Consider the following 14,801-nt stretch of genomic DNA (forward strand, 5'->3'; position numbering starts at 1 on the left):
TCCGTGATTCTTCCAGTTGGCTTCATCTAGTTCGTCTTCTGCTCGGTTGCTTCATAGCACAGCATTGTGATCTGTATAAATGCTCTCTGCTGTATAGTGGCCATAGAGTTGGCATTTTTAAAGGGGACTCTCAACAATGCAAAGAAGTCTGTGCACTTTCATAACAGCCGTTACGGAATTCCGTAGAAACCTTTGATTAGAGCCAGCGGCGGTCTCTTATTGCACTTGTCTTTTTTTACAGAACCTCGTCTAGTCTCAGTAAATTTTGCTGTAAATTGAAACATTTGGACCTGGCTTCATGCACATCCATCACCAACCTTTCCCTCAAGGCTCTCAGGTGAGGATTACTGTTCAGAAATCTGATAAGCGTCTCCTTATCTTGAGGGTAAGGTACAGAGATAAGGCTCTGCTGCATCCCCCCCATGTGCACTTGCAGATTCTTCTCTAATCATTTAGTCACTATGTGAAAATAGAAGCTTTTCTGAAAAGACCTATTTTTGCTTTTTTCTAATTACATGTTGCTGACCCAGTATTATAATGGCACTGGTGTAAACGGTAGGTTAAAGGGGGGTATTCCAGGCCCTAACAACTGATGACCTGTCCTCTGGTCATCAGTAGTTGATCAGGGATTTGCTGGCCATTGATGATGACTTCCAGAGAATCATCAATGGCTGGACAATCAGCTGATCGATCAACTACTGATGATCTGTCCTCTGAAAGGGTTATCAGTAGTTGATCGTCGATCAGCTGATTCTCTGACCTGCTGTCAATGCAGCAGGCCTGGAAGTCATCATCAATAGTCCGTGAATCCCCCTCAATCAACTGCTGATGGCCTATGCAGACCTATCAGTTGTAAAAGCCTCTCCACCCCCAAACAATCTCTAGAAACCGCATCAAAACTATGGGTCCTTCTGCGTATTTCTTTAAGGGCTCATTCACACAGGTGTAGGAGCAAACGCTACGAGTCTCACAGCGTTGTACTTGTCATAGCCCCTACTCTCTGCTGGCAGAGATCGCGGATGGGCTACAATGGGCACTGCACATGCCTTGAATTATATCATGACGGACATGCACAGTGACTTAATTTTTTATTTAGGTTTTTTTTTTTTTTTTTTTTTTTTTTCTTTCAAATCCACCTCTCCTGTGCAGAGAAGGGCTCTGTATTAAATGCTGTCCATTCGCAGGCATTGCAAAAGTGCGGCGTATCAATGCGCAGCCCTTCAAGGGCTCCATATGAAACGCAGAGAAATGGAGCATGATGCAATTTATTTCTGCCTTACAGTTCCAATGCATGTGCGACTGGAAGAATGAAAGTCAATAGACTTCTATTGCCTCCATTCACCGCGTGTTATGACTGGGACCTACGTAATATGTGATGACAATATGCCCTCATGTGAATGAGCGCTTACGTGTATAAATCCATTGCGTATTTGCGCATGCAAAACAAAACGCACAGTAGGGCCAAAATATGTAGGATATAGGCGTTTCTCAGACAGTGAATATACTGCAGATACACCAACTGAAATACACTCCCGCCCCTGTGAATGAGCCCTAATCCTCTACAGCCTCTGATAAACTCCACAGTGACTGGGTTATAACTATGAGAGTATTTCCAGCACAAGTAGCCCTGACTCACTGTAACCGAATAATAGAAGAGGGATTAAAATGCTAATTAGGCAGTTTTATGGCTTTCTTTTTAATGACTGTTTTGTTTTCGTACATGGCAGTGAGGGCTGCCCCCTCCTGGAACAACTGAACATCTCTTGGTGTGATCAGATCAGCAAGGATGGGATCCAGGCTCTGGTAAAAGGCTGTGGGGGGCTGCGATTTCTGTCTCTCAAGGGTTGCACTCAGGTATGTCCTGTTGTCTTCTATTCTTCCCTTCACTTGATTATGGGTGTGATGCACCGGCTTGTAAATGGTTACATCTCTTTAGGTAAGATGAAAGTGTAAGTAGCTCTGGGGACACCGCAGGGGCGGTAGGGTTATTGGATGCCGAAACTTATCTGCAACGCTCCTGTAGCCTTTGGCGTCTGATGGTCGCCTCGACATCCGGACCACCGCACGTTCACTTAGTGTGTGCATCCAATTATATCGAACAATTATTACAGGGCATGAATGGGCACAATATTCACTTTCTAAATACATTATAGAGCAGATTCTGCAGCACAGGCCGGCCGTGGTGCAGGCTGCTCATATTGGGCATGTTGAATTTCAACGTTTGCTGGTAAGAGAGATAAGCCGTTGCTGGAGATGTCTGGCCGTGGCCTCTTCCCATTTAGAATGGAGCATACATGTTTTGGGGGGCAGATGGTGATGATTCGGGAAGAATAGATGCTGTCCAAGAAAGCATTGGCGCAACAAGTCTTGAGTGTATAGCACCTTTTAAAGGTCTTACTCCAAGATATAAAGTTATCTCCTATCCCTAAGATCGGTGGCTGTCCGTCTGTTGGGACCTCCACCAATGATGAGGGCTCCGAAGGTCCCTATATGAATGGAGTGGAGGTCGTGCAAGCGCGCTGCCACTCTCTTCACTTCAGTGGGCACACCAGAAATTGCAGAGTACAAGCATTCAGTAATCTCTGGTGATCCCATTGACTGGAATGGACCAGTGGCTTTGCATGCATAACCTCCGCTCCATTCATGTTGGGACTTTTTGGATTGGTGGACCCTACTAATAATTTTTATTATCCTCTGCATAGAGGATAACTTTACATCTTGGTATCTCAGCAAAACCCCTCTTAAGTCAAAAGCATCACAAGTGTATTCTAGTTATACAACCTCCAAGTTGGGGCTTTTTCGCACGGACATATTTTCTGTCACGGATCCATTGTAGCTAAACGGAGCGCTATATGTATATTCTTGCTGTTCCAAATTAATTTTAAGTGTTCGAGCTGCTCGAAGACTTACAGGTCACACAGCATTGGTGTAATCCACTGAAATTCCTTTATGACAGACACGGGTATTTATAGTTTTCAAACAAAGAACAAACTTAGGCGACCCCTTTTATTACAATTCACTTATTATGATTGCTTATTAAACTCCACACGAACAGTGACGTCAATCTTTTAGGTAGGAATTTCTTCCTCCCAGATCGAACTCGACCTACTACCCTTAGTTAACATGATGAGAGCGAAGTTTACTTAAACAAACTATCTCTAAGATCCTTGATCAACATTTGCAATTAGCAGTCTTTGCCCCCCCCCCCCCCCCCCCAATAACATTGTGATGCCCAAACAAAGTTAAGCATGTAGAAGATGCAGAATATCAGTAAAGGCTAAAGTGCTAATTGCCATTATCATTTTCATTTGCATGTAAAATGACCTCTAGGAGTTGTTTGCAGAGCCCAGCATGTGTTTAAACACACGCCCAGCTGTGCAAACAGCTGCTGTCACATTCAATTGTCCTCGCTGGTGCCAGCAGATTGTATTCTCCTCTCAGCTAGTGTAAACCTGCTGCGGGGAGAACATCCTGCAGTTTTTTGAAAGATGAGCGAAATGCATTCAAATAGAATGTATTAGCTCAGTCTTTCAGCGGCTGAACGATGGATTTTAAGTGAACTTAAATTCATTGTACATACGAAAACTGTACGATGCCCGCATTTACATGTAACAATTATCGCTCATTTTCGAGCAGCAATAATCGTTGCGTGTAAAAGGGCCCTAAGACAAAGACAATGAATATGACTTCTCTCACACCTATGAGGCTATACACAATTGACAATATTTCTGTTACACAGTCATTAATGTGCAAAAAAAAATGCTGTATCACATGAGAATAGAGAATAATGTGCAGGTCAGACAGCGGATAGGCGAGTATCCATGTACAGTCTGATGTGAGTTTCTCAAGGGGTAATCACCCCGACACAGCTGTCTGTGTATGGTTTCTGGCTTTGGCTTACAATTCCCAGTAATTGTTACAAGACTTATTTTAAAAAGTCTAGCTGAGACTTGCAGGAATGCTGCCTTCCAATAAGTGTCCCTGCAGAGGTATTGTTCCATCTTCCCATTTTCTTGGGCGTAACTCGCCTATGTGAATAGGCACTTATACTTGCATCTCTGTAGGACTTTTTCCTTCAGATGCCATTTGGCATGCTCTGTCAAAGACTTTATTATAGCATTATTCTTCACAAGTATGCCTCCTCGGGAAGTACAACTCTGCAATACGATGCACATTGGTAGTTACGTGCCCCCGTACTGCCTCTGTTTACTTGGCTCAAGCGCTCCCTATACCTGCATGTGCCCTTTTACACGTGACGATTATCATTCAGAATCCTTCAAATTCCCGTGAGATAATTGTCCCGTGTAAATGCATGCAGCGACTGAAGGACGCGCCTTCAGTGCAAACAGCAGTTCACTTCTGAACGGAGGCGGGTGCCGGGAGAATGCTCCTCAGCCCGCTCAGCTTCCATGCTGGCAGTGAGTGATGCCAGCGATACTCGCTCCTGTGTAAGAGCGCAGGACTAAGCAGCACTGGCACGAGTATTGGGCATCGTTTCCTGCCAGCTTGGTGTGATGAGTAAAGTCTATTTGAAATTGACATTTACAAGATTTGTCGCTTTTTACATGGACACACATGGTGTATAATTGTGTAATGACTAGGAAATTCTATTGAAGGAGGGAAGTTTTAAGAGTAGGGGGAGTATCTGTAACCCTTTTACTGCTGGATGTTAACGATCTCTCTCCTTCTGTGTCTGTCTCTTGTATAGTTGGAAGATGAAGCTCTTAAGTACATTGGATCACACTGTCCAGAGCTTGTCACATTAAATCTACAGGCGTGTTCAGTAAGTGGACTTGGGATTAAGACCTTGTGTGTGTAATTGCCACCGTCTGCTAGCGCTTCCCTGAACCGTCCTCAAACAAGACGTCTCGCTGTCTGTAAGGAGCCGACTAGGTTTTTATGGGTATGGATTATGTAAGTGCAGGCCGGTTTCAGGCGAGCATATAGTAACATGTCCGGACCTGTTCTAGATGACGGTGCATCTGGATGTCATCGGTGTTTGATCTGGATTTGTCTCCAAATTTGTCTGGGCAAATATAGATCTAGATCAGTTTGCCAACTCCAGTCCTCAGCGCCCCCCAACAGGTCATGTTGTCAGGATATCCTATAGTAAGAACACCTGTGGTAATTACAGATGAGCGAGCACGCTCAGTTAAGGCAGTTACTCGAGCGAGCATCGCTCTTCTCGAGTGACTTCATACTGGTCCGAGCAGATTCGGGAGGGGGGGAGGGGGGGGAGAGATTTCTCATGCATGGTAATGTCTGAGGCACCGACAATAATTACATCACCTGTGCAATACTAAGGAAATCCTGAAAACATGACCTGTTTGGGGGTCTGTGAAGACTGGAGTTGGGAAACTCTAGTTTATATGATCCTATGGAGGCAAAACAGACACATGTAGGTCATGGTTTGTTCTTAAAATACAGGCATGAAAAGTGCAGCCATGTTTATAAATGGTTAGATTTACCTTAAAGCCGGCTACACACGGCCAAGTCAGATTTCACATGCAGAATTCCGCAGCGGAATCCAGATGTGACCCCCAGCTGGCGCCCCCCCCCCCCCCCCCACATGCCCGCAAAATCCGTAATGCGGATAACCACGGCTAACAGGCGGTCATTCACAAGGCAGATTTTCATTAATAGTTATATTCGTATTTCCCGTGCCGTTGCTAGGCGATGAAATGCGTACCCACGGCCTATCTGCAAAGTTTAGTTGTAGATGGGCTGTGGGTCGGATGGCTTTCATTGACTTCAATGGAGGCCATCTGCAGCAAAATAGAGCATACTGCCTTGTTTTGGGGGGTTTTCCCTCCTCCTGCTCGCAGTATACGCAATTCGTATCTGCGAGTGTAAAGGAAAAAGCGAAAGTACATGCATTTCAATGCATGCGATTTTGCTGCAGATGCCTATCTCGGATTTCGGTCGTGTGAAGCCAGCTTAACTCCGTATTACTCTGTGAAACACAGGCCAATATGGAATGAAAATATATGCTTTTCTGAAAGCGGCCTGATGCAAAACCTGGAACTGGGCCTTCCAACTATCCTGCGTTTTTAGTAGTACCAGCCTCCTTGTATGGGGCAGAGAGTTATTTTTGGGCGGGGTATGACTGCTATGGCTATACACTTGGTCTGGGTCCAAGAGCTCAATCATAATGAATGTTCCTTTCTTATTACTGTTGATGAGATATGATCAGATGTGCTTAATCCAATAATATAACTTATTGGATTAAGCACATTTTTATGCAGACCTGATAACTTTGGGAGTTTATAATGGTTTAGACACAGTGATTTCTAATGCATTGCTCATCAGCTTTTGCAAAATTACAGTTCCCAGCATGCCCTGAGGGCCCCTACATGCTTGGAAGTTGTAGTTTTGTGGAGATTGACGACTTCAGACCATTTAAACTTGAAGCTTATTGCTTTGATCCGACCTGTATTTCCATGTTTGTATTTGTCCGCTCTAGCAGATTTGGTATTGTTACTCTTCTTATATTTTGGGGGGTTCCTTCTAATCTATCCACCTCCCTCTCTGTAACCTGTCTGAGTCTGTCTTGTAACCTCTGCCCACTCTCTAGCTGTAACTCCAGCAACACCTGCATATTATACCCCTGCCCACTCGCCTGGGCCCAAGCCATGGCCGCATTTCTTTTAGCTCATGTCCCAGCTCTCACTGCCTCTGTCCCAGCAGCAGATAACGGATGATGGTCTCATCACGATTTGCCGTGGATGCCACAAGCTGCAATCTCTCTGCGCCTCCGGCTGCTCCAACATCACAGACTCCATTCTTAATGCACTGGGACAGAACTGCCCCCGGCTCAGGTAACGGGCAGGGTTGCATTTTACTATACACAGTCACTGAGGAAGAAATGTATGTGTTCCCTGTCCCAAATGTACCAAAATTATTGGCTTTACCTAGTCCAGACAGGGACAAATGTATTCATTGCTCAATTTTAAGGGAATGGCTGCCCGTAATATTCCCGATGGAAGATTGAACCAAATGTCCATGGATAAATGCTATTCTGTACTGCTGCGCTGGACTTCTGGGACGACTTGGAGCACATAGAACAGAAGCGGTTTTGTCATGGTTAATGTTACTTTTCCCTCCTCTGAGAGCTTTCTTAAAGCGTGGGGTCCTCCAATGCAGAGATCTATTGGATTTCCCTTCCCGCTTACTTAGGAGTACTTCAGTCTCTGTAGTAAATGGTGCCATTACTGGATAGTGTAACATGTAGCAGAGGTAGGGAGTATGACTTTTTTGAGAGGACATGGTAGATGACCATTCCATGCTCTGATTGCCTTGGGCGGTGTAATGAATGGAAACACTCTAGAAGAATCCTAAGGTCCTAAGTCCCATTTAAACGTAACGATTATCGCTCAAAATTCGTTCAAACAACCAAAAATGAGCGATAATCGTTATGTGTAAATGCTGGCACCGTGCACTTTTCGTCTGAATGATGATTTTAAGTTGAACTTAAAATCCATCATTCAGCCACAGAGAGTTAAAGTATCTCTCAATAGACCGCATGCTGTGTTCTCCGCGGAAGCTGGGAGATTGCTTTGTATTCTGCTGGCAGCTCAGTGAGAACAATGCAGCCGTTTGCACAGCAGTGTGTGTGTGATTAATCACAGGCTGGGCCCTGCAAACAGCTTGTGGAGGCCCGTTTACATGCAAAAGTCCATTAACACTTTGTCATCTTCATTAGTGTCCATTAACACTTCATGCAAAAAGATCGCTAAAACTTTCAATCGTTTGAAAGATTATCCTTGCGTGTAAATGGGCCTTTAGCGTCTGTTGATCCTCAAGTAAATCTGATAGGCTGGGGGGGAGGGCAATTAAACAATCCTGAGCCCCAGAAAGTTTGCAAATATTCTGCAAATGATTCTTAAAGGTGTTTTCCAGCAATGCAGTATTGATCTATCCTCAGGACAGGTCCTCCGTGGTTGATTGGTGGGGCTCCGCCACTCAAGATCCCCAATGATCGGCTGATGGAAATGACAGTGACACTTGGAGCGCTGCTGTCGTTTCAGTTCATACCATTGTATAGCTTCTTTGCCTAGTATTGCAGCTCTGTCCCATTCACTTGATTGGGACTTAGCTGCTCTCAGGCCATTTGATCAATGTATAACGCGACAGGCATGAGAAGAGGTTGTAACACTTGTCCAAGCACAGCAGCCTCTTCAACAACCTGATTGGCGAGGTCTCGTATGTCGATCCCCGTCGATCAACTATTGATGACCTATCCTAAGGATAGGTCATCAATAGTGTAGTGCTGGAAAACCCCTTTTAAGAGGAAAACTTCTAGTTTCTTACATCTTTGTTGGTGAAATTCCTACATTTGTCACCGTTGTGATCTCAGTGCAATGACTAAGTTATTTGAGAAATGTGGAACTTTGCAGTAAATTTCTTTTTAAGCTCCAGAGGCGGGCATTTTTAGGTTATGCCCAAGGCAGGAACATTATGTTTGTCATGATTGCTGGAATGCACGATCATCATTGGCCATGAACTCCATGTATAATCTATTACATTTGTTTCTTGCAGAATACTTGAAGTAGCTCGATGTTCACAACTCACAGATCTGGGCTTCACCACTCTAGCTAAAGTAAGGCTGGTCGGACTTCTACTGTTTGTGGCTGTTGCTGCCTTTGTATCTGTGTCCTTGCATTGGCCATGGTGCAATATAAAATGTGCCTAACCTTTTTTGTCAAATATATATAGCAAACTGGTTGTCCGTTTTGTAAACTATTGATGGCCTATCCATGCGATAGTCTATGAAGAGTTGATCATTGGGTGTCTGTCGCTCAGAACCCCCTCCAATCAGCTGTTTGCTAGGCCGGTGTGTTCATGCACTTAGCTGATTTCGGCAGGAAGTAGACGGCTTGTTCCCACAGCAATGGTAAGACTTGGTCTTGCAAGCAAAGTTCTCATTCACTTCACTGGGAACTTTTCATGTAATACCAAGTCTGACCACTGCGGTGGGAATGGAGTTGTCTCTTTCCTGTAGAAATCAGCTCAGTACACAAGCGCATTGACCTGGCAAATAGCTGATCAACAGGGGTCCTGGGTGGCAGATCCCCACTGTTGGTAGTCTATCCGAAGGATAGACCATTAATAGTTTAATCCCTTAAAGAGGTTTTCCAGTTGTAGAGTGTGTACCCTGACTGAGTACAGTCTTCTGCCATGAATGTGTGGAAGGGATATGATGACTCTTAACCCTTTGGTGTGCAAACTCTATTGAGAAACTTGCTGCGGTTAAGACACATCAGTCTGTTCATCCCTTTGTGGCATCTGCTAAATGATAACAGATATTGATTGTCCTTGGATAGATTTTTATTTTTTTTTTATTTTGAAAATCCGTAATTATCCTTTATCTAGGCCACTGTATAAACATAGATAATGAAGCATTGTCTAACAGGCCTTGAGGCAAAAAATATTTCAAACGATTGAAAGTTTTAACTATCTTTTTGCATAAAGTGTTAATGGACAGTAATGTCCATTAACACTTTATCATCATTTGCATGTAAATGGGCCTGCAGGAGCTGTTTGCAGAGCCCAGTGTGTGACTGATCTGCATGTGGCCATCCTATATGGTAGCGAGTCACCAGCAACTAGCCTGTCTCTGCCCCATGTCTAGTTGTTCCTTGGCAGCACTCAAACCTGACTGTTAATTTTCTTCCCTAGAACTGCCATGAGTTGGAGAAGATGGATCTTGAGGAGTGTGTACAGGTGAGCTGTGATGTCACTCAAAGATCGCATGACTACAGGTCCTTTTACACAGACCAATGATCAAGCAAGAATAATTAGGCTGTTTAAATATGTCAGTGATTAGCTGATGAATTAACAAACGCACGTTTTTATGGTGGCATGCAAAATGACCACTGATCAGCAGAACTGGGAAATTGGCTGCTGAATATAGGGATGAGCAATCGTAATAACAAGTGTTTCTCCCCCCCCCCCCCCCCTCTACCAGCAATCCTTTGTTGGTGTGAATAATGGTATTGACCGCAAATCAATATGCTAGTTTTCAATTGGCACCCATCATAAGATGCTGATTCTTGACCTGTGGAAAAGTTCTGTTTTTACGTGGATGTGTTGTAAAAACTTTGACCTCCTCCCTCTTCCACTGCAGATCACAGACAGCACCCTCATCCAGCTCTCCATACACTGTCCACGGCTGCAAGTGTTGGTGAGTTTCACAAGTTCTAGTTACTAAACCCAGTGACAGAATTGTCTATGAGCCTCTTCCAATAACGATGTTACTTTCTGCAGATTAAAACTAAAATATTCCACACGTAAGTATTAATCACTGCTGTGCGTAATTATACAGCCTGTTCTGCAATCAGTTAGTTACCCTAGCACTACTCTACAGAGAGCCATAGGCATAAATGCAGTTGTACGATTTATGCAATTTTAAAGGGGCTTTGCAGGTGTAAACTATTGATGACCTATCCTTGGAATAGGCCATCAGTAGTAGACTGACTGGGAGCCACTGTTCGGGACTCCTTCTGACCAGCTGTTCGCTGGGCCGATGTACTCATGCACTGAGTTGATTTCTGCAGTAAGCAGATGGCTCTATTCGCACTGCAGTGGCCAGACTTGGTATCGCAGGCAAAGCTGTCATTGACTGCATTTGGAACTTTGCTTGTGATACCAAACCTGGCCACTGCTGTGAGAACAGAGAGCTGTTTGCTTCCTGCAGAAATCGACTTGGTGTGTGAGCATATCAGCCTGGCGAACAGCTGATCAGAAGGGGTCCCAGGCAGTGGATCTGTGCTGATTTACTGTTGATGGCCTAGCCTAAGGATGGGCTATCAAGTTTTACAACTGGACAACCCCTTAAACTTTTGGCATGTTATAGGAACATGTCAAAAGTGTTGACCGATGAGGGTCTAGGTGCTGAGATCCCTACTAAATGCAAGAATGAACCCGATGAAGCACTCGTCCCAGTGCTGTCTCAGCTTGATGGCTGAGGACAGGCTCAATAGAAAGCATACAGGCCCGTCTTTAGCTAGCGGTGGCAGTGCTTGGACAAGCTCTACGGTTGGCTTATCCTTGCGATGGGTTGGGGTTCTCAGCTGCTTGATGTTCGCGTTGAAAGTTTCTAGAAAGCACAGTTACACTTTAAAGGGGTTGTGTCAGAACAGACTTTTCTCGCCTAGCCACAGGATAGGCAAGAAAAGTGTGATCGGTGGGGGTATTGCTGCAGAGATCCTCACCGATCCCGAGAACAGAGGCCTTATTCCCTTCTTATCACTGCGTGGTTGCTGTACCCACCCGCAGGGACGTCAAATTGAATAGTGCACGTCATTCTTTTCAACGGGGCTTTCTCAAATAGCGGAGTACAAGCGTTTTGCTATCTCCGGCAGTCGCACTGAAAATTAATGCAGAGGCACTGTGCATGTGACCACCGCTCCATTCATTCTCCCCCTCACTGCGAGGGGCGCAGTGATCCCTCAGTGAGGAGGGGAGGGGGACACAGGAGCCATTTTAAGTCTAATCAGGTAAAGCCCTTTTAGTAATGGGAACATTGATGTGTAGCAATGAGAACCCTAGCTTTACTTATGAAGGTATTACAGAAGTCCACAATTGCTTTCTTTTTTTGTTTATGCCCATAGAGCCTATCCCATTGCGAGTTAATAACGGATGATGGGATCCGCCACCTGGGCAATGGCGCTTGTGCCCATGATCGGCTGGAGGTCATCGAGTTAGATAATTGTCCTCTAATTACCGATGCATCCCTAGAGCACCTCAAAAGCTGCCAGAGTTTGGAACGTATTGAGTTGTATGACTGCCAACAAATCTCAAGGGCTGGCATCAAGAGGCTGCGGGTGAGTAAAAGCTGTTTGGATGCTTTTGTGGTTCACAATGCTCTGGCTAATGTCAAATTTTGTATTTTCCCTCCTTCCTTTTCCAGACACATCTCCCCAACATCAAAGTCCATGCCTACTTTGCTCCAGTCACACCCCCTCCTTCAGTAGGGGGCAGCAGGCAACGGTTCTGCAGATGCTGTGCCATCCTATGAGAAGAGATATACTTTTGGGACTCCTCCCACCACACCTGTGTGGGTTTAGAGGTGGACTCATTCACAAGACAATGCGCCAGCTTACGGAGGTGATGGTGGGGGGAGGTGAGACTTCCTTCCCGTATGTAAGAACGCACATGCCCACTACAGACAAGGTGGGATCCTGCAACCCACACAAGTTCTTATTTTTGGGGTTTTTTTGTTTTTGTTTTTTCTTTTTTTTTTTTTTTTTTTCTTTTTTTTCTTTTGTTTTCCAGACAGGTGGAAAATGAAATATTCAAAGGAGAGCAGAAAGGTAACACTCCAGGATATTACCCCTCAACATAGGAATGGGAGGAAATTTACAATGTTGTGGTATGGACCTGTGTCCCTTAGGCCCTGTCCACCTATTCCTCTCCTGTGGTCAAAGGGCAATCCTATAAGAAAGGGGGAGGGGGCATCTGTAATTTTGGTGGGTGAGGATATTGTCCTTTCTCTCTGCCTCCGATATGCATTAGGATACGGTTACCCGCCTTGCTAGGGTTCCAGAGGAGAAAATGTGGATTTGGGAGCAATGATTAATGTACAAGGACCTAAAAAAAAAAAGATCTACCTGCTCCCAGCTCTGACTTCCACGTCTATCCCTGGCACTACAACAGGGAGGCGGCACCCTTCACGGACCCTTCTTAACCCTCCCCCAGGTTGCACATCTTGGACTCTCTGAATCATAATGCATTCCCCAACAAATGAAATGGAAATAAAGCAAACCGATGACAAGAAATGAGTTATATATTATATAAATATATATATAGACTTTGTACAATATAATTTTACCGATATGACGGGGTGCTCCCTCCTCACGCTCACGTGGATGTGATAATGATGCCAATTACAGAAGTAAAAACTGAGAAAAAAATGGAACCACGTGACCATGTTCACTTACTAAATGTTTTCTGGCCTGTTTGTGTGTGACTTTGTGCGTTCAAGGCTTGCCAAAATGTTTCTTCTTGTGTGTGGATGTAGGCTGCAGGATTAGATAATTGCCGCACGAAGCGCGTGCTCTACTGATTTTTCGTGTGGAATTTCTGCTCTGGAAGTCCACCACATTTATAGTGAGAGTGTTCCACCCAAGACACAAGGCTATGGAATTTTGCACCAAAATCTGCAGGTCTGTTTGTGGATTTTGATGTGAAATTGCAGGCAGATTTTTAACCCCTTAGTGACCGAGTTTTTTTGCTTTTTTTTTTTTTACATTTTCGTTTTTTCCCTCCTCCCTTTTTAAAAAATCGTAGCTCCTTTATTTATCCATCGATGTCGCTGTATGAGGGCTTGTTTTTTGCGAGACGAGTTGTGTTTTTTTTAATGGTACTAGTTATTGTACCATATAATGTACTGAAAAACCTTTAAAAAATTATAAGTGGAGAGAAATGGAAAAAAACCGACATTCCACCATCTTTCAGTGCGTCTTGTTTCTACGGCGCACAAACTGCAACAAAAATGACCCGGTAACTTAACTCAATTTTTTTTTTTTTTTTTTTTGTAAGATATTTAATTTTTTAAAATTATTTTTTATGTACAATAACTCTTTTTTATTTTTCTGTCGACATAGTTGAGTGAGAGCTCATTTTGTACGGTACGTTCTGTCGGTACTATTTTTGCATACAATTGACTTTTTGATCACTTTTTATTACAGTCTTTCTCGCAGATGGGGTGACCAAAAAAGTGCATTTCTCGTGTTCTTTATTTTAATTTTTTTCGGACCAGGGTCACCGTGCGGGGTAAATGATGCATTACTTAAATATATTGGACTTTTACGGATGCACCGCCTTTTTTTTTTTTTTTTTTTTTTTTTTTTAATTGGAAATATGGCAAAAGGGTTTTTTTTTTTAACTTATTTTTTTTAATAATTAGTAAAACTTTTTTTGCTGCTGTTAAACTTTATTTTAGTCCTCCTAGAGGACCACAGCCAGCGAAGCTTTGATCGCTCCTGCAGTATGACCTAATGCTATAGCGTTGCGTCATACTGCTTTTTGACAGGCAGTCTATCAAGCCACCCCATGAGGACGGCTTGATGGGCAGTCTGCTAAGGCAGCCCTGGGGCCTCTCAGAAGGCCCCCGGCTGCCATGACACCTGCACAGCTCCCCTGATCTCACCACGGGGAAGGGGTGCCGTACGGGACTCACGAACATCGTTCGTGGCATTTAAAGGGTTAATAGCCGCGATCGGCCGCATGGTCGATTGCGGCTATTGCCTGCGGGTGTCAGCTGTACTTAACAGCTGACGCCCGCGCTATATGGAGGGAGATAGCGATGCTATCTTACGCCATATACGTCCCGCAACAGTAGGGCGTAAAAACACTATGCGCCCATCACTAAGGGGTTAAGACCTTTTTTAATTCTACATCGAACGCCTCGGGTAGATTGTGGTGCATTGGGAGCGCTAACTCCGCCCATATGAAAGGGCATACAAAGGGTGGGGCTTAACGTAAAGGGGGCATGCCCTGAAAATTTGCTATGACACACTATGCGCCTGTTGTGCTACCCGGTGTTACTGTGGGGGCGGGTCAGGGGCATCTAATCTGTTAGTACCACATGTAAAGATGGGAATATCTGCAGTTTTTGAAGAAATAACGATACAGTTATCAAATGCAAGGAGTCAAATCGATGTGCATCACTTTTAATCTTGTTCTATGATTGGTCCGACAACTCGCGGTGGCTGTGTGTTTGACTTGTGCTATGTTGGGCCACAAACTACCGGCATACACACTACTTTTTGTGAACAGATGTGTATCTAATGGGTTTC

At 44.3% G+C, this 14,801-nt stretch overlaps 1 protein-coding gene across 3 annotated transcripts in view; it reads left to right on the forward strand.

Annotated features, from left to right (window-relative positions):
* FBXL20 (F-box and leucine rich repeat protein 20) overlaps positions 1 to 12,961 on the forward strand; it is a 31,851-nt gene extending 18,890 nt beyond the window's left edge. For 2 of the 3 annotated variants that reach the window (XM_066587529.1, XM_066587531.1), the window contains exons 7-15: positions 242 to 337; positions 1,728 to 1,854; positions 4,709 to 4,783; positions 6,685 to 6,818; positions 8,539 to 8,599; positions 9,679 to 9,723; positions 10,127 to 10,183; positions 11,613 to 11,825; positions 11,912 to 12,961. In XM_066587529.1, coding sequence (XP_066443626.1) covers positions 242 to 337; positions 1,728 to 1,854; positions 4,709 to 4,783; positions 6,685 to 6,818; positions 8,539 to 8,599; positions 9,679 to 9,723; positions 10,127 to 10,183; positions 11,613 to 11,825; positions 11,912 to 12,019 — 916 coding nt within the window. In that variant the 3' untranslated portion in view covers positions 12,020 to 12,961. The remainder of the gene's footprint in view (positions 1 to 241; positions 338 to 1,727; positions 1,855 to 4,708; positions 4,784 to 6,684; positions 6,819 to 8,538; positions 8,600 to 9,678; positions 9,724 to 10,126; positions 10,184 to 11,612; positions 11,826 to 11,911) is intronic. The other variant, XM_066587530.1, reaches the window with a different exon arrangement.
* The last annotated feature ends 1,840 nt before the right edge of the window (positions 12,962 to 14,801 follow it).

The sequence above is a fragment of the Eleutherodactylus coqui genome, chromosome 13, assembly GCF_035609145.1.
Source record: "Eleutherodactylus coqui strain aEleCoq1 chromosome 13, aEleCoq1.hap1, whole genome shotgun sequence".
Taxonomy (NCBI): domain Eukaryota; kingdom Metazoa; phylum Chordata; class Amphibia; order Anura; family Eleutherodactylidae; genus Eleutherodactylus; species Eleutherodactylus coqui.